Source organism: Siphateles boraxobius, unplaced genomic scaffold (assembly GCF_051911475.1).
Source record: "Siphateles boraxobius isolate OS27281-9 unplaced genomic scaffold, OSU_SipBor_1 26, whole genome shotgun sequence".
In the NCBI taxonomy this organism is placed as follows: Eukaryota; Metazoa; Chordata; class Actinopteri; order Cypriniformes; family Leuciscidae; genus Siphateles; species Siphateles boraxobius.
In genome coordinates this window covers 25,911,696-25,939,399 of record NW_027508876.1, presented here as the reverse complement: position 1 = coordinate 25,939,399, position 27,704 = coordinate 25,911,696, and the positions used below count along the sequence as shown (strand labels likewise).

The window sequence follows — 27,704 nt, the reverse complement described above, 5'->3', positions numbered from 1 at the left end:
TGTAAGATGTTGAAGATGCTGAGGAAGGATTAAAGGTAGGGTAGGTAATTTCCGGAGAGGCTAGCAATAACGAGCTAGCTTTGAAAGCATAAGATCACACCCTATATGGGGTTTGTAAAACAAAAATTGTTAGGCTAAGTATTGAAGTCAATATCATGTATATGCATATTATTAATATTAAAATGAGCTGAAGTCAAATTTGTGCGCAGGATTGTCCAATATTTGTGTTTGTTATTAACAAATCTAGCCTTTTCACATTAAACATGAATTGCAGCCATTTTTGAGTTTACTATACTGTGCCATTTCCATAAATGTGAGGGAGACTCAACTGACAGATAGTAGGCTAATATAGCATACTGTGCTAATACTATGTATGTATTATTTTACACACACACATATATATATATATATATATAGGCCTATATATATACACATACACACACACACACACACACACACACACACATATATATATATATATATATGATGTCTGTTCATTTTGATGTGGACATGGTCGTGCTGTCTCCAGTCATTACGGTAATCTGTGAGCCAACAGTTGCGCTCGGTGTGAGTGTGTGCGCGTGTGTGTCGTGTTTTAAAGCGGTAAACTGTCTGCAAAAGAGAGGACATATTATTGTTAACTCTTATTTTGAATATGGAAACCAGCTTGTAATTTATTTTGCATTTCATTGAATATTAACATGAACGCGGCACGCAGGAAACTATCGACACAGACAGCAGTCGTTCCTGACAGAAAATAATGTCAATAGACGGAGGCGTATTAACAAGCGTCGAGTCATCTCGCGTGGACGTCCACAAAGCAGCGCGTCACTTCAACGCTGTTTCCCTTCGCAACCCTGCGCTGCGTTTGTGTGCCTGTCATTCATTCTCGGACATATAATGACCATGTCGGTCCCGGAGAGAAACTCTGCATCTGAGGAGAAGGAAGACGAGAGCGAGGATGAGAGTGAGATCGTGGAGGAGAGTCCGTGTGGCCGCTGGCAGAAGAGAAAAGAACAGGTACTGCTGCAGACACGCGTGTCACTTGCCAGTCGTGTCTCAAAACCTTCACAACTACCTAAATAATCAACTCGAAAATCATAAATGTGCTTGTTTTCAACGTGATGCCCAGAAATGTTGCTAAGGTAACGTTAGGCAACTCACTATGATGCTAGACAGGGCGCTATGAGCGCTATGGGCTGAACATCACATTGATGCCATGCTGTCTGTGTGGTAAAATGAACAAATGAACCCCAAAACGCGGTCTAGGTAGTTCTTCTTCTTCTTATTGTTCTTTCTTCTTCTTCTTCTTCTTCTTCTTCTTCTTCTTCTTCTTCTTCTTCTTTTGGTTTTAAACCCTCGGGTGCTGTTGTTCGGTTCGGTACATATTACGAAATATTTAACCGCAGTTTTTTTTTGTTACTTCATCGACATGGTATAAAACTTGGTAAAGGCTTAAAAACATCATGGACATGATTCGAAAAGGATAAAAGTACAATATGTAAGCATTCCCCCCCCCCCCAAATATCATAAAACCACTTGTACAGTGTTATATTTCTATTAGTTGTGTACTTACATCACCTAAATGTTTCCATGAATTTGTAAATTCAGAGAAATTCACAATTTTAAATAGTGCCCGTCACTTGTCGCCTGTCAATGACATAATATCCGCGTTCGCTTGTACTGCCATAGTAACCATGGTGACAGATGTAGACAACTGTGTAATGTTTAGCGGCACGCTGTTGTTGTTTCTAGGGGTCGACCGATTATTGGCGCCGATATTGAGCATTTTTATGGTTATCGGTATCGGCCATTTTCAAAACCGATTTGTAAACCGAAATAATTAATTTTGAAATGCGCTATATTTGGCTCTCACGCAGCCACCTCTGTCCGAACTCACCACTCTGTAGACTAGACCAATGCAATGTCCTGCAAATCTGATTTGTTCTGAGTCACGAGTCCGGCCAATCAATGCGGAAAGTAGGCTTGGGCGGTATCCAAATTTTGATACCATCAAACCTCCTCCCTATTTTACCGGGGTATACGGTATTACCGTGACTAATTAAAAATTATGACATAAGGCTCAGACAGCGTCACCAAACTGTTGGCTTGTGCCTACACCGTTCAGAAACTGAAAACCAGATCGGGCAAAAAAAAACAAAAAAAAAAACAAGGCCAACCCGTGCACGTTGTGTCTGATCCCGGCTGACGGCATTAAATGTAATATGAGCCGTAGCCCTATTTAGACTTGACTATTTTTAATACGTGGGCCGTTATAATATGGTGGCGCCAATAAATTTTTTAACCCAGGTGCTGAGGGGGTGGTAGATATAAATACTATTTATAAATGAGCAAAAATGGGACAATTAATAATATTTAATTATTTTAATTATGACAATTGTATTCATTTTATTAATTAATTAAAATTAAATTAACAAGCAACAAGCAAGAAGTGCATTTGTAAATCCGGTGACACGCGTCCATTGATTTTTATTAATACAACTTTTCTGTCAATGCTGCCAAGATTAAGTTGACGATCGCCATCACCTAGTGAACGCGCATATAGAGAGAGAAATGCAAGTCATGGATTACATTATCAGAAGGTATAGGCTAGCCTTTTTCTTTTCGTTTTGAATTGTTTCGTTTAAAGAAATTGACGATTGATATCTCCGTAGTGAACGCGCCTATAGAGAGAAATGCACATCATGGATTACATAATCAGAGAGTAGGCTAGCCTATTTCTTTTCATTTTGATTTGTTTCGTTTAATTTGATGATCGCCATTTCCGTATGAACGCGCATAGAGAGAAATGCACATCATGGATTAAATAATCAGCGAGTGGCCTATTTCTTTTCGATTTTTGAATTGTTTCGTTTAATGAAATTTCAAGCTCCATTTAGATATAGGCCTATCTGTCATGTCTGTGAGACATACACTGAGTTTCGGTTAATTTACGATGAGATTTCAATGCAAGTGAACAGCGCCAGTGCACGATCATGTCATGATTATGTTGTCTGCTATATTTGATTCTTATTTATTAAATCCAGGCAATTGGTTGATAAAAAAAAAATTTAAAATTAAGATACAATTTATAAAAAAAGAAATTCACTTTTTTTATTGCAACATTTACAAATTGCCTCGTCAGTATTTTACGCCTCTCCCTTCTCTCTCTCTCTGTTTCTCCTCCACAAGGTCACTTGATGACAACTACATAAGCATTTTTAGGCATTGAATAAATCATATTTATATATTATATATAAGTGTTATTATTAACAGTTCTGTTTAAAAGATATGTTTAAATAATTTAAAGAAAGTATTTGTCAAAACTCTTTGTTTTTCTTAATTTTGACATTAACTTAGCTACATTTTTACACCAGACATAGGCTATATATCGGTTTTAAAATATCGGTTATCGGTCTACTTGATCGGTAATAATCGGTATCGGCATCGGCCCTGAAAATCACATATCGGTCGACCCCTAGTTGTTTCGTTCAAACATTATGGAGCATGGCAAGCAGACTTTGGGACAAAGGGAGAACTAAAACGAGGATCAATATCGGCGTGGCTTGATTTAGCTCATTGCTATCATAAAGCCAACAAACTAACACATAGAATAACATTATAACTTCCAACAAACTCAAATGCTGTTTAGTATGACAGTGTAACGTTAGACCGAGTGAACCAGTGCTGCGTTACCTCACAAGTTTAATTCGTCAAATAAACTGACCTGTGTTAGTCGTAATTCAGCACTTGCGAGTAGTTTGGTAGAATGAAATGTCCTCATTCCTTTATTTACGCGGGACTCGCGTGTGACACTGATATCTGCCTCTTCATACCACATTCATGTTAAAAAACATGAATGTTTTCACTTATCCATAAACATTATTAGATCCAATATCCTGATGGCAAGTTTCATGATTCCGTTTATCACTGCGTCATATATCTACGCCTTTGTTTGTAAGAGGTTAGCGACCCCTAGCAGCGAAAAAAATTACATATTGTAGCTTTAAATTGGAAATGATTGGGAGACTAATTTTATCTATTGGAAACGGTTAGTACTGCGCACAAAAAAAAATCTTACTGAAAGCTCATTTGTTGAGATATCAACCTCAAATTTGGGAAACATCTTGTTTAGATCGATGGCTTTGATTTTCTCACAGTTTTAGATTAACATGTGTTTGTGAAAATATATATTTCTTATACAAATTTTAAATTGTATTTTTGTGCATTTTTCATAACAATAAATGTAAAACTTTTTAAACTTCAGCAATAATCTGCCAGGTGTCGTATTTAAAAAGAGACCAAACTTAAGTCTTTTCTCCAAAGCATTCAAGATTTATGTCCCGCTTAATTTAGAAATTTCATTTTCAGGTCTATGCTCAAAAAGTGAATAAATGTAACTACAGCTTAAATATAATTTAGTACCATAAAATCCACTAAAATACAAAATAGTAAATAAAAAAAAATCATTTTTGAGCGACACGCGGAAAGTACCAGAGGGTTATTACTCTGTTACGTTGGTTAAAACAACTTAAAGGTGCATTACCACCACGTCTAGGTAGGTAGCTCACGATGCTGCTCAATACTTCAGTTTTTTGTGTAGGCAACTTGATGCCCTAGAAGCTGCTTGTTATGACAGCCGTGAATGTTGTGTAGGTATAGGCAGATTACAATGTAGGCATAATTATACTTGATTATTAACTATTGAATTTCTTTTTTTTATTTTTACTTTAATAATTATATATATATATATATATATATATATATATATATATATATATATATAGGCTATATACTGTATATATATGAAATATATGAGATAAATATGAATTCAAATATATCATATCATTCATATTTATTTAATTTATATATTGCATGAAGACTTCAATGTTGTAATGTAGGTTAAAATAAACAGAATAACGGTAACACTTTACTTTACAATAAGGTTTCATTTATTAACATTAGTTAATGTATTATCTAACATGAACTAACCATGAGCAATCCATTTGTTATTTTTAAAATCTTTGTTAACGCTATAGTTAATAGAAATACAGCTGTTCATTGTTTGTTTACTCCACAGTACATCAACTAATGTTAACAAATACAACTTTTGATTATAATAATGTATTAGTAAATTTTTAAATTAACATTAACTAAAATTAATAAATGCTGTAGAAGTGCAGTTCATTATTACTTCATGTTAACTAATGTTAACTAGTAAAACCTTATTGTAAAGTGTTATCAGAATAAAAAGCATATTGAACACATATTGAACATATATAAACACAAACAAGCATATTGAATGTCTCATTAGAGTGTCTGAAATAATTCAGTCTAATTTGTCTCTTCAGACATTCAAAGTTTAGTGCAGATAACAAGATAAGGACTTACTGAAGGTTATCACAAGCTTACATGCTTTCTCATCATTTATATTGCTGAGTCGAGTGCATTAGTTTGACCCTCGCGTAATGCTGCTATTCCATTCATTGGCAAGTGTGTGAGTAAAGTAGTGCTGTGAACAGCCAGGTTTATTAAACCATGCTTCCATTTAGCATTGCACTGTAGGTGAATGACTACTTCGAAAAGTATGCATTTTGGTGGAAATGCTAGTCTGGGTTTCTCTTCACAGCGACATCAACTCTTATTTCAGTACTTATTTTAAAGCCTGGATTTTTGCCTTTGAAACACAGAAACGCAGACATTTCCTCTTTCTAAAATAGAACTGGAAAAGGCCTCTGTGTTCTCTTGGAAAGAGTTCAGCACACTAGATGAACTGATTTTTGTTCTGTAGCGTCAAGAGAAAGGCATGAATGATAACATACTACTTGTTTTATTATTAGAGCATCAACTGACCATGAATAAGGTGGTCTGCACACATACTTACTTACTTACTTACTTACTGGCCATTATGCCTCTGGCCTCTGCACACATAGAAATGCACATTTTCCACCATGAAGATATTTGTAAGTTCTTATATCAGTGATCTAAAGAACATCTGCTGTCATCCACAATTATCGAAGTATCAAATTCCTGCTCAGATAGACAGTTTAGACCCAGTTCGACTAGTCTGAAGCAAGAGGATTGTGTCAGCTCAGAGCTACGTTAGAAACTCACTAGCACACTAATGCAGAAGCACTTAGATGTTCTGATACCACATTATCCTTCTGCTTGAGTGATGCTTTCCCATTACGTTACTTGGAGAAGTGATCAGCCATGATGGGGACTTAGCATTAGGGTGTCTGACTCTGTAAGTATTGATAGATCTTTCATGGCATTACAGATGCGACATATACCATAGATGATATGATATAGATGAGCATATAGTACTCAGTGTATACACTTTCAAAAATAAAGGTTCTAAAATGTTTTTTTTGCTGCAATGCCATATAAGAACCATTTTTGGTTTCCCAAAGAACCTTTCAGTTAACGGTTCTTAAAATAACCTTTTTTTTTTTGTGTGTGAAGAATATTTTTAAAATCGAAAGAACCTTTTTCCTTAATAAAGATTCTTTTGTGGTATGTAATGGTTCAATGAATGTTAAAGGTTCTTCATGGAACCATAAAGTGCTTTTGCACCAGTTAATTATAGGAACTAGCCACCAGGGCGGTCCCCCGAGAACTACATTTTCCCCGAGGGCCATTTTCCCGTGTTCATTCACACTGCCGGTAGGAACTCTAAAGTGACATAAGCTGGCCGACAGGGAAGTCATTCAAGCGTAGCATCCAACAACATCAACAACTGGAGGATGGAGGATGCCATGATTGGAGCTGTGTTTTTGTTGTGTTTCATGATAATGGATATGGAATGTAGACATAAGTTATGTGATTGAAAGAGCAAAAAGGAGGGCTAAGAGACGAAATCTACAACAACTTGCAGTGCTATATCATCAAGGCTGAGAAAAGAACACAACTCTGCAGACAAAGGGACTGGTGAAGGCTGTCTATTACTGTTTTCCTTGTTCGTACATCTTTTTTTTTATAAATATGTCGATTGCAGTGTTTTGTATGGCATGCATTCGGCCTATTAATGTACACTTACGTCACTGGTAGTTTCTATTGTGCTGGGGATTATAATTTGAAAACTTATTTTAAAGTTTTAAATGTTTAAACCTTTAAAAGCTTTATTTTTTAGGTTTAAATAAAAAAAAAATCCAGATGGACTATTCAAACTCCACACTGTAAGAAAGGATTTTTCGAAGTTTTAATTAAAACCTTACATTTAAGTATTTTACAGACACTTTTATCCAAAGTGACTTACAAAACAAAAACAAAAACAAAGCAGCAAAGAATCGTTGTAGTACACATTGCCAGGTTTATTAGACAACTAGATTAGGAAAATTAGAGAGGACAAGAAATGCAGAGAATATTTATTTTTTTACCCTTTGTGTGTGTGCGTTTTGGTTTAAGAGTGTGGGTTGTTAAGTGCTTTTGGAAGAGGTGTGTTTCCAGCTGCCTCTTGAAAGATGTGATGTCCTCAGTAGTTCGGGTGGAGGTTGGCAGCTCATTACAGATAGGGTGAAAGTTTTGGAGAGTGACTTTTTGCCTTGTTGTGAGGGAACAACAAGGCGTCGCTCATTCAGTGACCTGAGATGGCGAGAGGGAGGGAGCATACATTTGTAGTAGTGGGTTGAAGGAGGAGCTGCTCCAGGAGTAGTCATGAAAGCCAGCGTTAAAACTTTTAACTTGATTCTGGCCACAACATGGGAGCCAGTGGTGTGAGTTCAGGAGGTGGGTTGCTGCGGCTGCCGTGTTATGGATCACCTGCAAAGGCTTAGTCATGCTGGTTGGAAGGCCCGCTAGTAGGGCATTGCAGTAACTAGCTGTGCCGTGTTATCTGACAGGAAGGGTCTGATTTTCCTGATGTTGTTGAGTGCAAACCTGCATGACTGGGCCGTTGTTGAGATGTGGTTGGAAAAGCCAAACACCAATACCAGGTTCCTTGCTGTCCTGGTTGGTGTTAGTGTTGTGGATCCCAGTTGCACAATGACATTGTGGTCAACTGATGGGTTTGCAGGGATTACAAGGAGCTTTGTCTTTGTAAGGTTGAGCTTCAGAAGACGCTCCTTCATCCAACTGAAAGGCAGGCAGATATACAAGCTGAAACTGTGTGGTCATCTGGTTTAAATGAAAGATAGAGCTGCTTATCAGCTTCATAGCAGTGGTTGGAGAAGCCATGTGCTTTTATGATCGTGTCAAGTGAGGTTGTGTAAATGGAGAAAAGAAGAGGAGCGAGCACTAAACCTTGAGGCACCCCAGCTGATGTGACTCAGACACCCCTCCTCTCCATGAATAAAAGCTTGAAAGATCAGCGACGGTCAGTGGGGCGTTCTCCGTAGAGTATCCTCTTTTCAAGCCAGACTAGGTTTCATCAATGCACAGTATATTAAATGTTAAATCCATAGTGAAAGTTTCATTGTCTTGCATTAAAATGGTAATGGAGTTACACATGAATGTTGTGGGATTAAGATCAGTCAGACAGGTGCACAAGAGTAGATACTGTCGCCAACACACACCATGAGCTTCGATCCCTCTGGAGCTGTCAGCTGAACAAGCAGCGCACTCGACTTGTGTTAATTAAAGGAACAGCTCACTATTTCACATTCCCCACTAATGGTATTGAAGATTCAAATGTCTCTCATCAGCTTTACCAATACTGCATTCAACTCAGGAAGTTGCAGATTTATAACTCCTAAAATGCATAGCACAATTACAAAACATCACAGTTTGCATTAGAAATCATCATAAAGTAATTGTATTATTGTGTGCTTTGACATGTAACCCTCAATAACTATTTCTACCACTGAGAATGATTTGAAAGTATATTTTCAGAAAATCTTTCTGAACTCTTGGGTTTTTCAGGCTTTCGAAGACGTGAAGAATGCATACAGGATAAACATACATCAATACTAAGAATAAATATTTACAGGAACAGATAGTTCTGCATTATGAAAGCAGATTGTCAGTGTTTTCCTTCACAAATGGATGTTGAGGACATGATGTTTGGATTTTTGTGGCCGCACCAGGAAATTGACTCTTGGATTGTTTTTCATTGCCTGAGATCTTCCAGGAAAGTGCAGGAAATGTTATGTCAGAAACACATTTACAGTTTCTTTATTTATCTCCTATTCTAATACTAAAGCATATGAACAAATATTGTTTATTGTTTATTTCAGTAGTACTTTTCGTGACCTTTATGATTTCCTACCTCCTATTAACATATACCTGGAAATCTCATGTCTGGAGGGGTAGTTGAACTTTCTATTCAAAAGGATTTTCACCTCCAATAAAACCATCAGTTTATCCAAATAACAGCTTGTTTTCTCTTTTTCACAGCTTTGGTTAGGTAATGCACTGGGCAGTAATTAGTGTCTCTCTATAGAGCTTTTTACATTAAAGGTCTGTTTTGCAAGAACATATTAATGCTTCTTTCAGAACCGCAGATGCCATTAATGACTGTTGGAAGAGATTCACGTCATTATTATGATTGATTCTTGGTTTTTGGCTCCAAGATGCTCTCAGTTGGCTGGGATGCATTTATTTACCCTTTTAAATTCAGCTTTGCGTTTTAATGATCTCTTTTTCTTAGAATGTGTTGAATGTGTTCTCTGAATTCTACAGAAAATTCCCAGGAAATGGGACAAGAATTTACTTTGAAGGGTTTCACAGTCATTTACCTTTTTCTTTTTAGATAGTTCTACAGATATTTAAGAAATCATTAAAACTATGAATAAATTAATGAATCAAATTAATTAATCAATCATGATTATTGATAAATTGATAAAGGAGTCTACAAGTTGACCATCAAAAATAATAGCAACGTACTGTATATACATTGAAAATACAATATTCAACCTAGCACAAAATGATAACATTGGAAAGTTATTTTTGAACATTATTCAAAACGTTATTATTAAAATTAAAATGTAATTTTCATTTTATCTATTGATTTTTTCTATTCAATTTCAATACATACTTGGCATATCTGGGATATTTTCTGCAGGTTTTTGTTAATTTAATCCTTTACGATGACCATAAATCCCAGTTTGATTAATTAATGTTTGATTTGTTGTCTCCTTCTGTTTTCACAATACAGATTGATGGTCTATCAGAAAGGTCAACCCTAATCTCTTGTTCACTGGATTATATACAGTCCAGATAAACACCAAAAAACCTTTGCAATAATCCCAATAGCTAACGTGTTAAATCCACTCAATGCTTATTATTTGCCTTGTCTGAAGAGAATACCCTAAAACTCGGCTTAGTGGTACGAAAGGAGAGTAGGAGTATTAAAATGCATTAATCTAAATGCATTTTATTTGTTTCTTTGTAGTATTTTAATACATTAATTCTGCAGTACTGTTTCAGTATTTTCCTAATGACTGGTTTAAGGAGATTAGTAAATATTTTACCAAATGTGAGTTGGGTTAGTGGCCTGCTAGCTTTGCACACAGACACATCGACCTTTGAGTCTTACATAACTTCTCTAATGAAATCTATTCAGCCAGTGTAGTTTGTTTTACACTCTTGCTAATAGTTTATGTGTGGATATAGTACTTTTAATGTCCTGTTTTACATACATTTATGTAATTTATTTAATGTCTAATGTTTGCTATTAATTACAGCTCTCACAGGTAGTGCAGTTCACCAGAGACTCATTATTAGAAGATTTTTGGTTTGAGAGTTTGAAGGTTAGAAGGTTTGAGGTACAATCACAGTTCAAATGTACTTTCAACATCTGTCCAATCGATAAAGAAAATGCATGCCAAGCGCAAAACTGTTTCTGCTACTGTTGGCTCCTGGAACAATAGAGCTGTTTTTTCTTATTTCAGAACAATTCCTCCATTGTTTCAACCTCTTTTTATTAAGTGGTTGGTCTGCAAAGCCTGGTATTACATGGTAAATTAGCAATAATCTAGCAAATCCCTAGCAACCATCCAGAACAAAAAGTCCTTGCATTGTGGCATTGAGTTATATAAGGGCCAGCACATTCTGTAATTTTGATCTCTCTAACCTTTTTCAATTATGGCATATATCGTAAAAAGGAAACGGTGCACTTATGATTGATTTTTTCCCCCTATGTGTGATGGCATACTGGTTTCTGATTAGGTTAATAAATCCAGCCACACATGATTCAGATTTAACCCAGACTAACCTCTTGAGTCCAGGGATGAGCCCAGGGCTGTTTTCTTGTTGAAAGAGGAACAGATTTGACAGCAGTGTCTGGATTAAGAGGTCAGCATGAGGACACTGTCCCTTATCCAAAAAAGCTTTTTCACCTTTTCACATACACTCGTACAGCAGACGTGACACTGGCGGAAAGTGGCCCGCATAACAGTAGCTGCATGTGAGATTACACTGAGCTATTTTTAACCTCTTCCATCTGTGATTTTAAAGCAAAAACTGAAAGGTCGTGCAGGTTTGCAACAGCGACGGAAAAGGTTGATAAAGAAACATTCTTATCTTGATGATACATCGCAGTATGCAATTTGAAATTATGTAAGGGGTAATGCAAAGTCAGCGAAAATAACCCAGACAGAATGATTCTGACCCTGATGCAAAGCAGAATAAAACTCCTGAAGGAACATCAATGATTATACATGATCCTTTTTACATAACTATTAACCTAATAAGTCACTAAATGCACATTAAATATTTTAGTTTAAGTTCTATTGTGTTAGAAGACACACACAGTTATACGCGAGATATGAAACTTGTACAGATATGCAGGATTACGGTTTATCACCGTATCAGAGTTTCGCGCTTGACCAATCAGAATCAAGTATACTAAAAAGCTGTGCCTCTGATAATTACTTAAGGATTTATCAAACAAGTGATTTTAACAATCAGACCAAAAGCAGCAATGTTTTATTATGATTTTACTTTTATACAACAGTTAAATAAAGAAGTTCATAAATGAATAACTTGCATTTTATACAATAAATTTAAACAATTTTTGCACCCCCAATGACAACAGTTCCAAAAGAAGCCAAATCGGAATGTACAATTAAAAGATGAGTGAATGATTCAATGACTAACTCATAATATCAGGCACTTCATTAATTCCTGAATGAATCAGTGGTTTTGAACGGGTCAGTTGAATGAATGAATTAAACGACTCACTCTGAAAGACAGGTGCTTGTCGCAACTCGCCACCTACAGGCGTAATGATGTAACTGCAGAATAAGTAATTGAAAATCCTTACCACTAATACGTACATAGACTGACGGTCTGTCTGGAATGAGCAAACACGGACAAATTGAGTGAAAAATATGTGGAAACAGTGAAAAGTCCCAGTATCAGCACTCTTGCAACGCTGATCAGCCAATCATGTTCCAGGATTGGAACTAATTGCTGTATAATTGTACATTTAGAAAAAAGAAAAAATATAGTGCATTAAATAACATATATTCATACATAATTGTGCTTTTTACAAATGCATAATGAATGCACATCTTTGCCTATTTTTGCTTTACTAAGTTCCTTATACCATAAAAAATGTTAGTGCAGCAAAAACAGTGAGAATATAGAGACTTAATGCTTTTATAACTCTGAGAATAGATTTGTGTGGGTTAATGTGTTAAAGAAGACAGGTGTAATTATAGCTTAAATTATACTGTTGTATTGAAGAACAGCACAGTATCTTTACTCATGCATGCCAACAATTATCTTTATGCTGTTTTGTGCATGATGTCTATTTTAGTAATGGCTGTTTGTTGAAAAAGTATTTTTCTTTGTCTTTTGGACTGTGGTATTATTCTGCTGTACAAAATATGCTTTGTTTATTGTTTGTTAGTCTTTAAGAGAATCATAAAGAGTTTACCATTTGGGCTAGTTTCATCGAAGTTTAAATCCTCTATTATAGCTGTTGCATTCCAACATTAATGAAACCCCACCTCAGCTCCGGTAACCTCTTGACCGCAGGTGAAACCCTGTTGCAGGCAACATGCCATACAAGACCAAAGGATTGTGGGTAATCCAGTTAAATCAGGGCTCAGACTGGCGGTTGCTGCACTTCTTTCATGGTGTTTTAGGATCAACCCACTGGTACCCAGAAAGCCTTTGAGATTCAAAAGAAATGACACTTATAACTTTAAAACCTGAATTTAAGTCAATATGTCCTAATAATTTTGATTTTATTTTATAATATAATTTTAATAAAATAGTTTTGCATGTAATACATATATTTTATGTAGTTAAAAAACATATTGATATATAGAATTTAAACATTTTTCATATTTTACAAATCAAATTAAATAATGTAACCAGTAAAAATGTCTTTTGAGTTTTTTTAAAATATTTTTTTCATATTTTGATATATATATATATATATATATATATATATATATATATATATATTAACTTTTGATTTATTGTTATTATTAGTATTTATTATCTATTATTCATATTTATTTATTATCAGAACCGATTTTTTTCTGAGATGCAGACTGCACAAAAATAGTAGATATCTCATAAGCCTGATCTTTTTATTTGTTTACATTTTATTTTTGTTCAAAGGATTGGCTGGTTGCAGATTGATTGAAAGAGAAATGTCTTTTTTTGCTCCTGTAGAGCAGTGTATTTTTCTCCATCTTGATAGACTCAAGTTTACATAGAATCTGGCATTCTCTATAACATAATATATCAAGAAAATGTTCCTCTTGGACTTCGGAACTGGTTCCAAAGGGTTAAAGCCACAACCTCTTGGTTTCCACCATCAGAAAGCTACAGGAAAAGCACGTCTGCATCCTTATTTATTTTGTGAGGCTGATATATCGCAGTCTTTTGAGTGCTTGGCTTGATTCCCAGCTGATGACTCAAAGGCTCTAGTGAAGGCTGCACAGTTCCTCCACAACTATAATCACATTATTGAACAAAACAAGTGTATGATGATACTGAGAACGGATCATTTTGAATGATCTACTAGAATACAGATGAGTCATCCTCTACATAAAATAAACCTAATATCTTGAATAAATAAAATTAGCCTGAATTTATGCATATGGTGTGTTAAGATACCCAGCAATTCTGCCATTTGCCTGCAATAAACACTTTTGATCCAGTCATATCTCTAGAAACAGCTTGGCTCCGAGTGCCAGACAGAAAGAGCTGTACCGTAAAACATCTAATATAGGAGACTGTTTTGGCCTCAATCAAACAACTCGGATTGCAACATGCATGTGTGTAATGTGGATCTGCCTAGTCTTGATCTTGAATTTAATTTCATATCATACCTGAGGGAAGTACATTGCACAATTTTTGCATCCTTATCTACACTATCATTTTAAAGTTTTAGGTCAGTCTCTTCTGCTCACCAAGGCTGCATTTATTTAATCAAAATAGGGTAAAAACAGTAATACTGTGAATTTTAAAGAACTGTTTTCTATTCAATATATTTTAAAATGTAATTTATTGTTGTCAAAGCTGGATACATTACCGATAATGTAAAGCTAGCAACCTCAATGTAGTTATTTTATGAGACGTGGCTGACGAGTGAGAGGAGTGAGAGACATGCATTAGAAGAGGAAGGCTGGAGATGTTCAGCAAAAGTGTTAAAAGCTGAGCTGTGTCTGTCTGACAGCAGTGAGATACACAAAGCAGACAAACACACTTATTAGTCATACAAGTGCAGATGGATGCTTTGCTCTCTTCATCTCATGTCTTCAGTCATTATCCCTCTCTCAGCATGATCCTCCTCTGTATGTTTCTCTGGCATCATGTCTAATCTCTCTCTCTCTCTCTCTCTCTCTCTCTCTCTCTCTCTCTCTCTCTCTCTCTCTCTCTCTCTCTCTCTCTCTCTCTCTCTCTCTCTCTCTCTCTCTCTCTCTCTCTTTCTCTCTGGCTCTAATCCAAATCCCAATTCAACACGCTCTCTCTGAAAATCACAAAAGATGCCTTTCAATTCAGTCTGACAAATTATACTTTCAAATTTTGATTTGAAAAGGTTTTTTTTTTTTTTACAAAAGAAATGGATGTCCAAACAAATAGTGGTCAACAAATTTGGGTTTTTAATGGTTGATGCTGATTTATATGTAATATTTAATTTAATAAGTGTAAACATCATTGACAGCAAATGAGATGTAAAAATAGTTTAAAAAAAGAATATACAATAAAAACTGATATTTAATTTAATTTAAGTTCTAACTTAATTGACATTGACTTACACACAAATTTTTTAATTGATGAAAAGAATATGTATGTATGTGTGTGTGTGTGTGTGTGTGTGTGTGTGTGTGTATACACTATATATATATGTAAATATGTATATGAAATAAAAAAATAAAAATTTAATAAACACAGACAAACACACACACACGCGCGTGCACACAATCCTTATCGGTTACATCAGATTAAAAATCAACAGCTCATAATTTCCCCACACTAAACATTTAATTCCAGTACTCATGAGCATATTGTAAATTTTTAGGTTACTTGAGAAGATGAAAAATATAATGGTACATTGGTCAAAATAAAGTGTGTATGTACAAAGTGTTTATTTGTCTCCCCCTGCAGGTGAGTCAGGGGAATGTTCCTGGAGTGGAGAGTGCTTCTCTGGCCATGGACACTGAAGAGGGTGTTGAGGTGGTCTGGAACGAAGTTCTCTTCCATGACAAGAAGGTCTTTAAGACAGTGGAGGTGAGTGCTCAAACAAACCATTTCTGAATATATTTCAGTTTATACTACTGTTCAAAATGTTGGGGTTGGTAAAATGTTTTACATAAGGCTCTAATGCTCACCGAGGCTGTGTTTGTTTGATCAAAAATACAGTAAAATCTGTAATGCTGTGAAATATTATTACAACTGTTTTTCTATTTGAATATCTTTTAAAATGTAATTTATTCCTGTGATCAAAGCTGAATTTTCAGCATCATTACTCCTTCAGTCTTCAGTGTCACATGATCCTTCAGAAATCCTTTTAATGTGCTGATTTGCTGCGCAAGAATAGCTAAAATTATTAAAATGCTCAAATGTTTTTCATTTTGTGTAGGACAAAATGAAGGAGATGTTTGAGAACCTGATGCAGGTGGATCATCCCAACATCGTCAAATTTCACAAATACTGGCTGGACATTGGGGACAATCATGCCCGGGTAACACACACACACGCACACACACACACACACACACACACACACACACACACACACACACACACACACACACACACACACACACACACACACACACACACACACACACACACACACACACACACACACACACACACACACACACACACACACACACACACACTGCTGGTATCACTATTCTTTTTATTATAATAGTTTCATGTTATTGTGACGGTGTAAAATAACTACATCAAAGTATCTCTTAATGGGAAAGTGCATTTTTCATGCATTTTGATAAACTTATTGGGAAACAATCCATATTTTTGCAGTTTGGTGCTGTGGCACAGAAAATACATACTTCACTTTTATGAATAGTAAAGCTATGTAACCTTAAAGACAATATTAAGCAAATAAAATCCATTATGTTTGCCTCAGATCCACTTTTGACAGGTTGTTATGTCATCTGTTGTGACAAGAAGATTTAAATCATGTACATGCAGTGACAGCAGCAACAAATGTGCATATGCCTCCTTTTCCCGTTTTTATGCTCTGTTGCTTGTGATGAACATGTTCAGATTTGAATTTCATCCACATGCACAATATAATCAATATAATAATTGCTGAAAAGTCCAAGGCTGCGTCTGCAATCACATTCTCTCTTGAGTAGATACTTATCTTGAATACATAATTACTTCACAGCAGGTAGTATATTAGGGAAGTATGCGATTTTAGATGCAGCCTAGAATGATTTTTTCTAAAAGAACTGTTCTTATTATGATATACACCATTATATATTTTGAAGTGACCACACTATATCGAAATAGCTTTCTTTTTATATCCCTGACAGGTTGTGTTCATCACAGAGTACATGTCGTCTGGCAGCTTAAAACAGTTCCTTAAAAAGACCAAGAAAAACCACAAGACCATGAATGTCAAGGTCAGGCTTTCATAAGACTTTTCAGCCCGAGACTGATGTCTAGATACATGATGTAAATGATTATTATTGTGCGATGCTGTGATTTTTGTGTTTACATTTCTGTATTTCAGGCCTGGAAACGCTGGTGTACACAGATTCTCTCTGCCCTCAGGTGACACACACTATTTCAGTCGTGTGTGTTTGTGTTGAAGGTTGTGTGAGTTCGAAACACGGGAATTTGTACATTAACAAGCATGCAACTTCTTCCACTCATCAGTTACCTGCACTCCTGTGACCCTCCCATCATTCACGGCAACCTCACATGTGACACCATCTTCATTCAGCACAACGGCCTCATTAAAATTGGATCAGGTATATTTTCCCCTGCAATCTTTTTTTTATTTCTCCTCTAAGTAAAATATCCTGTTTTTAGTCTAATGTTTTACTGAAAAAGTTTTTTTCATAAATATTATTTTCAAAAAATATTTACGAAAAAATGTTGATTTTATTAAAAAGTGAATCAATATTTACTGAGCACTATTGCTAATAAAATCTGTGTAATCGTCCTCCAATGTCTTCTTTCAAATCTTTTTTCCCCCCTCTGTAGTTTGGCACAGACTCTTTGTAAATGGTGAGTCATTTTAACATTTGATGTAATAAGTATGAATGTACCATGTGAGTTTCCATTTACACTGAGAAAAACTATACCATTGTATATTAATTTTCGTTTCAAGAAAAAACTTTTTTATTAGCCCTGGAAAAGCCTGGAAATGGAACAGCTTATTAAACCTTTAGGCAAAATAAATATTAAAAAGTTTCATATTTGATACATCACACTTTTAAGGCTTATTTAGTATGATATAAGAGAATATGGAATATTCTCAGTCTATATCTCCCAAAACAATGTCATCATAAGATGATATTTAAATGCTTAGTTTTATGATCAAAGCTCTGTAGATTTTATGGTGTGGGGAAAAACATTTTGCAATGCAATGATGGTGATTAAGAGATTAACAAATTAATGTCCCTCAAAAGCCTGATTTATCATATAATTTAAAACTCACATTTTCATGATTTTTCTAAAACATTAGGTACGGGTAATCAAGTAAACTTAAGCTGCTTCAGTCCAGTAAGCAAATATCTTGAAATATTACTAAGTTATTCTTATGTTTACTTAATAAGATTTCACAGCAAAAAGACACATGTATCACGACCGGAAGGGGCTATTTTTAAAATTATACTAAAAGGCCTTTTACCTGCTAAAAAGTATAAAGTATCGATCAGATAACAGATTGTTGCATGAAAGCATATTGTAGATCATGTTGATAACTTAGAAGCGAATCAAACATGATACAGTAGGCTTAATAGTGTAAAAGTTAATAAAGTTAGAAACCCACATTTAGCAGAAAATGTATTTTTATGAGATTTTGACCCACTGTTATCATCTGCTCTTACCCAGTGTTCCCAGTCCGTGGTAAAATACTCCAAAATCGAGATGATAAGAAGAACCTGCACTTCTTCAGTCCAGAGTACGGCTGTGAGTGTGACCACATCTTCACTTTGTTTTCTACTGGATGTTTGTGTAGACTTTTCGGTTTATGTTTTATATTTCCTTCCCTATTCTTAGCATGTGAAGATGACTACGCCATTGACATATTTTCCTTTGGGATTTGCGCTTTGGAGGTGAGATACCAACAAAGCATGACCTAGCAATGTTATATATTACTCACAGCTCTTTATTGCACTGAAGCGAGCCAAGCCCCTTATGCAATAATATATGAGTGTATTCCTCCAGATGGCCGTGTTGGAGATCCAGGCCAATGGGGATTCTGTCGTGTCCAAGGAGGCCATAACCAATGCGGGCCAATCGTTAGAAGACACTCTAATGAAGGTATGTGTGCAGGCATGATGTTTTTTGGGGGTTTATGTTTAATGTACACGATAGATGCTTTGTAATCAGACTTATTATTTTCATTTGGCAGATGATAAGCAGGTAAAAACAACACGACAGGCATATATTTTAGGAGGGACTCGTGTTAGATATGGTGACTATCCTGCTAACAGGGAATGTTCTCAGAACTTTGGCTAATGTTTTGGCAAAGTTCTTTAAAAGTTATGAGCAAACATTCTCCCAGTAATGTTAATAGAACATTCATTCAAAGTTATGTGGTCTTTAATAATTTTCTCAAAAAGTTAGCACAAAAATGTTATTTATACATCTGTATACGTTTTTTTTCTGAGATGTTTTACTTGTATGTTCGTCTAGCATTTTTTAAATGTTACTACTTGGTTTAGAACGTTGAGACAACATTCGAAAGTAACTTTTCCATAATGTTTGGAACATAAAATGGAATGTTCACATAACAAAAAAAAATTTTTTTACGAGAACATTCCAAAATAACGTTTTGTCAACTTAATGGGAGCGTTAGCAAAACATTCTTAGAACATATTTTTGTTAGCTGGGTAGAATATCATAGACACTCGATAACTTCCCTACTATATAGTAGTATTCGGAAAACGTACGCCAAAAGAGTAGTATGTCCGAAATTAGTATTCGAAAAACAGTACACAAAAAGTCCCCGGATGACCTATTTCTTCCGGTGAGATTCTGAAGTTTGCAAATGATGGACACTTCACTATCCCATGAGGCCACGGGAGAGGATTTATGAATGGAAGTGAAGCGACGCAACTGACTCTGGTAGGTCACATAATAATAACATGGTGAATGTAGTACGTCCGAATTTCATTCATACTACCATATTCATATTATATGGAGCGCTTTTTTAACGGTCATGAAGTAAATTTAAATTCAGTTGTAGTACCTACTCAGACATCAGTGCGTGATTTTGGACGCAGCGATCTTTTGACTTGGGCCAGTAAGCAACCTCCTAGCAACCACCCAAGGCACCCTAGCAACTGCATAGGAAGGCACTGGTAACCCACAACACCCACAGCATCGTGGTGATGACTTTTTTACTGCAAACACTACTCTTTTCTTTAGAAAATGTAAAAATTTTGTTCTTCATATTAAACCTGAATTTTTCTGTTATTAAATCGGCAGCATTATCATCATTAACTAAAACCATAAAAAAGATTTTCATTACTTGAAATAAAATAAACATTAACTGAAATAAAATAAAATAAAATGTTAGTTTTAGTTGAAGTACTAAAATATTGTTACTAAAAAACAAATTAATAAATGGAAAATATGAAAATAAATTCTAATTCAAAATATTAATAACTATAATAGTACATCATTGGTACTAAAATAAGACTGTTGCTGTCATGGGCTGTGTCCGAAATCGCATACTCGCTTGAGTTGGTACTTATTCTGAATAAGTAATTACTTCACAACTGCTAAAAAAGTAAGTTCTATATAGTATGAACGTGTGTAGTACGAATGTAATCCGGACGTTCTACATCTGCCATGTTGTCATTATCATGTGACCTACCAGCGTCAGTTGTGTCGCTTCACTTTCATTCTTAAATCCTCTCCCATGGTCTCATGGGAAAGTAAAGTGTCCATCGTATGCACACTTCAGAATCTCGCCGGAGGTAGTAGGTCATCTGAGTACATTTTGCCTGAGTACTTTTTATGAGTACTGTGAATTCAGACATATACTTCTTTTGTCACAAACAGTTTTCGCCTACTATATAGTAGGGAAGTATGCGATTTCGAATGCAGTCATGCTCTTTTTTCTTGCTTCACAGGAGTTCACCCAGTCGTGTGTGCGTCACAACCCCAGACTCCGCCCAACGGCACATGACTTGCTGTTTCACCGCGTGCTGTTTGAAGTGCACTCACTGAAGCTGCTCGCAGCACACTGTCTCATCAATAACCAGTGTAAGTGTGCTTCCAAAATGGGAATGTATTGATTGTAACTGCACAGAAAAAAATTATATTGTTTTTAACCACTCCAAAAAATGCCACCTTTTTCTATTATTTATTCTTTCTCACTTGCAGTGACAATTTCAATAATTTCACAAATAGACAATGTATTTATAGATTAACTGGCTATATATTACTGAATCGAAGGATTTATTTGAGTTTAAATTATTTTATTGGCTCGCAGGAAATCAGTTGCCTACAGTTTTGTGGTCATTATAAACAATTATATTTGTATATTGTACTTGACCAATCATCATCACAGTATTAGAGCCATAGTGCATAGTGCCATGTAATAATAATATATTAATATTTTGTTGTGAAGGATTACCTAAATTACATAAATTTAAGATTCATTGGATTGCAGGTAAAATACAAAATGGATTATTTTTATTATTGAAATAAAACTTTTCTGGGTTCAAAGACATGCTTCCAGAGAACTGTGTGGAAGATAAGACCAAATCATTCGACCCAAATGGAGTCATGGCAGAGATTATTCACAAAGACGATCGTCCCCGCGTTCAGCTCAAGTAAGTCTCACCTTATACTACCCCTCAAAAGCTTGGACTAAGATTTTTTAATTTATTTTAAAGAAATTAATACTTTTATTCAGCAAGGACACATTAAATTGATTAAAATTGACAGTAAAGACATGTATAATGTGACAAAAGATTTCTATTTCAAATAAATGCTTTTGAACTTTCTATTAATCAAAGAATCCAGAAAAAATGTATCAAGGTTTCCACAAAAATAGGAAGCAGCACAACTGTTTTCAGCATTGATAAGAAATGTTTCTTGAACAGCAAATCAGCATATTAGAATGATTTGTGAAGGATCATGTCATGTGACACTGAAGACTGGAGGAATTATGCTGAAAATTCAGCTTTGATCACAGAAATAAATTATGTTTAAAAATATATTCAAACAGAAAAACTGTTATTTTAAATTGTAATAATATTTTAAAATATTACTGTTTAATGTATTTTACTTCATCAAAAAAAAAAAAAATGCAGCCTTGGTGAGCATTAGACTTCTAGATCATACCGGCCTCAAAGTTTCGAACGATACTACAAAAGCACTATGATACTTTGATAAATGATACAATTTATATAGTATGACACTATATTATATAATGTTATTTGCTTGATCAATTATTTTGATTGATCTCTTCTGTCCTGCAGGTATTCTCATGTTTCTCCTCTCGAGCTAGACAAGTTTCTAGAGGATGTGAAGTAAGTGTTGCCAGATTAAAGTTAAAAGTAGCCTGTGACTTTTGTGGTTCGTAATGAATAAATATGTATTTTACTGCCCAGGAATGGCATTTACCCGCTGATGAACTTTGCGTCCGCTCGACCCCATCCTGTACCTCGCGCCCTCTCCATGTCCCAGGAACAGGTGGAGACAGTGAAGACCCCCACGCCTGAGCCTCAAGAGGCCGAAACCAGGAAGGTGTGTGTTCTCATCAGAGACACTTAAGATAGTTCAGTTCACTCAGTTTTTCTTTATTTAATTTATTTAAATTGTCATTGTTCTAGGTGGTACAGATGCATTGTAACCTGGAGTCCAATGAAGACACTACTAAAACTCATGTGAGTTTGTCACAGTTTAGTGTACATGTATTTAGGACACAATATTTATCTAAAGCAGAAATATTCTCCCAAGAGCAATTTCAAGTTAGCCTTGTAATGCATTAAAAAACTGTATGCAATACACCTGGTATGTTTGGATCCTGTGGAACATAAGCTTATAAAACACCAGTATTACTCTGAACTGTTTTCAAACTATATTCATTTTACCTGCATAAACTTTTACTTAAAACAAAAACAGTTGATAAACAGCCTGAATCTCCTTTTCATGCTGCAATGTATAATCAATAAGTGACAGCAAAGTGAAAAGTGGAGTTCTTGTTCAAACCCTCTTTCCTTCAAATTTAGACTATATGGCCTATGAACTTTTGATCTGAACACAGACATTAGTTTAATCTGTCATTTTATTTTTAATTTCAGAATTATTTTGAACAAAAAAAGTTACATTGAGACCTTTAAATGGTTTAATCTCTTACATTTGTTTTATTAAAAAATCAGAAAGAAATCAGTGATGTGTCTTAATACATACCCAAAGATTAATTTTCGTACTAAAAACTATGGATTAAAAAAAAAAAAATGATGTACCTCTTCTTGGTCCTGAATGCATTATGAGGGTTTAAATGTCTTGATCAGTGACGATGCTACTTGAATGGAATTTTCTGTTTAGTATCTTTCTTGTGTCTCTGGTGATTCATCTGCCTTTGTTTTTATAGTTATTAATGATAATGCAAACTATTATACTCATGTTAAAGAATTCTTATGGCAACATCTGTTGTGTTATCACAGCTCACTCTTTTCTTGAAGCTGGATGATAAACTCCATCGGCAGCTCAGCTGTGATATTATGCCAAGTGAGTGAAACCTTAAAGACCTTATAAACCTTTGATTTTTTTTTTTTCAAAATCAACTCACATTATCATCTCTTAACCATACAAGTTAATGACCCACAAACAATGACCCACAAGTTAATGACCCAACACACACACACACACACACACACACACACACACACACACACACACACACACACACACACACACACACACACACACACACACACACACACACACACACACACACACACACACATATATATAAATATATATATATATATATATATATACAGCAACACAACAGTATAATATAGACAAGATACTTGTATATTTTTTATTCAAACTAAGTAGGCCTTAGTCTCTTTCGACTAACTAAACTAGTTTAATACTAAACTAAAACTATGACAGAAATAAAAAAAAGATAAATGTAAAAATATTTTACAAAAAATAATAATGCCAAAAGCACATAACAAAAATGTCAATTAAAATGGAAATATAAAAAAAAGCTAATTTAAAATATTAATAAATACTACAATAGTATAAATAATATTGCTTTGAAAAAATACAATACTTTTCATTTCTTCAATTACCTTGTTATTTTGTGTAGTAGGTTTGAAATGAGTATTACAAATATTTAAACACTGATCAATTATCATTATGATTATTAATCAAACATATTGACTATAATTATTATAGTTATGGTGTTCAGCGATTGGTTCAGATTTAAAAATAGTATGTGTTTGTGGTCATTTCAGGTGACAGTTCCAGAGATTTGGTCAATGAACTTATCCATCATTCCTTCATCTGTGAGGTGAGACTAAAAACCTCATACTGCATATATCTGCAAGCTTCCTCAATATGTTCATCATCTCAAAGCATATCAGTATCCTTTCTTACATGTTACATGAAATGAAAACTCACAGAAGCAGCAGCAACAGCTAAATGTTCACTTCTTGTTCATCTGGTCCTAAGCCCACATTTTGCCATCAATTTCCACAGGAGGATGGTGACAAGATAGTGGCGTTCTTGGAGGACGCTTTGAGCCGACATCGTGGATCTGCTAGTGCCACAACAACGATATGAGTGTTATAACAATAATCTGTTGCCATGGTGACGGGCATTTACATGCCAGTGGAACCTGACAGGGAGGCCCGACAATAGATTGGACAAGGACAATGGAAACGAATTATCCACTTTGTCAGTTAGTATGGATAGTTGAAATTGAGACTGGTCGATGGCAGAGCATGGCATTCTGGTTTCTATGACAGGTTAGGGGGCTATGATGATTGTGCTTATCTCCCTGAGTCTCCGTCCAGCACTTCCAGGTGTCACTGTACGAACCGTCCTTCCCACAATCCCATGCGGGCGGGGGGGGCTTAAGGGCAATTCTGCCTCTCTTGAAGAAGAGAATTGCATGTGGTGTAGGGGGTGTCTGCTGTGGAGAGCTCAATAGATGATATATGAAAAAACTATCCGTTTAGAAAAACGTTCAAAATTGCCAATCTACTTCATTTTGCAGCTTAAAAACAATTCTACCGAAAAAAAGAGAGGCCAAAAACATACTCTACGCAAGTACGCCAACGCGGATCCCAACAGAAGTGAACAGTCTGGGTCAACATGATGTCATGAGAAAGCGCTGGCGATTTCATAAGATGTAATTAGTACTGAAACGTACATTTTTTAGATAAAGAAAGCCAGAATTTCCCCCTTTAACCTAACCGTTATTGGGGCATAAACATATGGATGTAACGTGGTTTCGATTTCTGGTGTTCTGTTACTGTTTTTCCTGCCTGATTTCCTAGTTAGCATCAGCTAATTATCCCACACCTGTTTCTGTTCTTCTAACTAGCTCCCTGTTATTAAAGTCTCCTGAGTTCTCCTTAGTTCTTTGTCCAGTGATGTTTGTATCTTAGAGATTGTTTAAAACTTGATCTCCTGTGTGTTCTGTTTGGATAAATTAAAAGGTCTTACTCCGTCGTTGTGCGCGCTTCTCTACAACCTACCGTTACAATGGATGGAACAAATAAGCTCATATATATGCATACGAATTAGCCACCAATTCATCAAAATATAAAAGTTACGAATTGCCATGAGAGTGTTGGTCCCGTTGCACACACTTAGCGTGCGTTCTTGAGTTACTGTGGGATTAACAAACCTTACATTAGTACTCGAGGGGTTGAGAGTTACGCTATATATGCCATTAAACCAGATTTGTTGTTATTCAGGTAGCTAGCTAAACTATAAACATCAAAAGTTTAACTAACTTGCTTGACAATATTCTTTTCAAACAGTTGATCTGCCGTAAGCGCCTGCTATACATAGCTCCCTTACTGACGAAGCTAAGAATGAAATGTCTGTTTGCGTTGCACTATGAATTGTGTTTGGACACATTTTTACAATACGAGGCAGCATAGCTGGAAGCATTTACACTGACTTACTTGCGTAGATGATGTTACTGTCCTGAGGAAATAATAAACCGCATTAATACAGCATCACTGGACTGAAGAGTCAGCTAGGGTGTATTTTCTGGAGAGTTATCTGTTATTTCTTTAGCTCGTCAGTTTTCCAAAAATGCTATCCATCCATATGTATTGCTTTAACTGATGTGGTTAATGCCAATCAAATTAATATATGATTGTTTATTCTACAACACATTGCCCTGTCAGCTATCACGAGAATGTCTTAATATACAGGTGGTCTGTTTGGCAAGGAGCATATACAGGAATGCATTGCCTTATATATAGACATTGCTGTTTGATGGTGTCTAATAACATGAATCGAATATAATTTCAAAGAACCACACATTTTATACTGAATCACACATGTAAGGAACCTGATGGATCCTGGTTAGTCAACCAGCTAACCAACTGTCAGACTACATGGTTTTGGTGAGGACTTTTGTGGAGTGCATTAAGATGTACATTTCTGTGTGAAAAACTATAAGAAGTTCTTTGTCATGAGCATTTACTTAACTGAATAAAGACTATGAAATTAACGACTGATTGATTGATTTTCTCAATTTTTGAATCAGCTTTTTGTATTCACTAGATACTTTTAAATGGTCCTGACATTTATAACTAAATCCCATGTAGCCTCGCTTTATGATCTTGTAAGGAGATGCTTAATATTTAATACTCTTTTTAAAATAGTTGGATAGCATGTAAAGATATACAACCTACCTAGCGAGTAGCGATGCACTGTGATTATTAATTTAACGAATCGATCTGTTATAGATTTTTAACCGTGGGCTGTGCACATAATTTAATGTGCTCAGACAGTAGATATAGTGCCTTATACTTTTAGATACCCTATTCAGTTTGTTGCCATTTTTTAAAATAAACAACAACAACACTGGAGCATCTAAAAAATCTGAACTTTAACAAAGAGCACCGCTTCAAGTCGAACACATCTTAAAGTAGGGTAGGGAATTCTCGGAGAGGCTAGCAATAACGAGCTAGCTTTGAAATCATAAAATCTAATCCATTGAAATGTTAAGATATCTCTAAACCTTCTGTTTCCCCACAGTGTTATTGAGCGGTTCACTTCCTGTATCGCAGCATCTGCCGTCGATCCCCTCAGGTTCTTGAAGAAGGTTTTTGTACGGCTCTTTATCACTGTGTGTATCTATGACCACCTATCTCCGAAGCAATAATAATATCCTGTATCTTCAGCCTGGACTCCACTGATGATCATCTGGAATTTTTTAACGGATCCACTTCCATTAAATCGAGATGGGATAGAGGAAGCTCGGACATTTCCTCCATAGATAAGGAGTTTATGAACTTCTCCTGATTTCTTGAGGTACCAGCTAAGACAATATTTACTATCACACCATTTACCAACATCAAGACTGGCTTCACATGTTATTGTAACTGATTCTCCTAGTTGAAGAGTCTTCTCCGAAGGGCTCTGAGTCACTTGCTCTTGACTGGAAACTGTTAACGACAATACAATTATTAAGACATGTTAACAAATTACAAAACATAAAAATATGACAAGGAAAAGGGTAGTAAATCTATTACGAATGAAAGTTACCTAGAGTCAGTGACCAAAGCAAGATGGTGAGAAAAATGAGAAATACCATTTTTGTTGTGGATTTGTTATGAGAAATATTTGTTATAGAGGTACAGTAAAAGTCTCAGGATTATATAGCCTAGCTGACTTTACTGCTTCCCTGAATGACTATGCAAATGATGCTTTTCCTATGAAAATAATCTTTAAGGGAACATCAGAAATCTGTGATTTAAGTTAAAAACGGTGAAACTCGAAAAATTAGAATATCGAGCAACTGTTCATGTATTTCAGTAATTCAAATTAAAAGGTGAAACTAATATATTTAGTAGGCTATATATATTTACAAACATGCATATTATGCATGATTATACTTTTCAGAGGGCCGACATTTCTGTATTTAATAT

At 35.4% G+C, this 27,704-nt stretch overlaps 1 protein-coding gene across 1 annotated transcript; it reads left to right on the top strand.

Annotated features, from left to right (window-relative positions):
* The first annotated feature begins 531 nt into the window (after window positions 1–531).
* On the top strand, window positions 532–26,281 carry nrbp2b (nuclear receptor binding protein 2b). The gene is made up of 18 exons (XM_077245175.1): window positions 532–1,020; window positions 15,511–15,633; window positions 15,986–16,087; window positions 16,914–17,003; window positions 17,114–17,154; window positions 17,260–17,354; window positions 17,590–17,613; window positions 18,442–18,519; window positions 18,610–18,665; window positions 18,778–18,873; window positions 20,694–20,826; window positions 21,293–21,398; window positions 22,050–22,100; window positions 22,182–22,317; window positions 22,404–22,457; window positions 23,241–23,304; window positions 24,042–24,097; window positions 24,286–26,281. The coding sequence occupies exons 1-18, from the start codon at window positions 901–903 to the stop codon at window positions 24,367–24,369; spliced, it is 1,509 nt and encodes a 502-aa protein (XP_077101290.1). The 5' UTR covers window positions 532–900; the 3' UTR covers window positions 24,370–26,281.
* The last annotated feature ends 1,423 nt before the right edge of the window (window positions 26,282–27,704 follow it).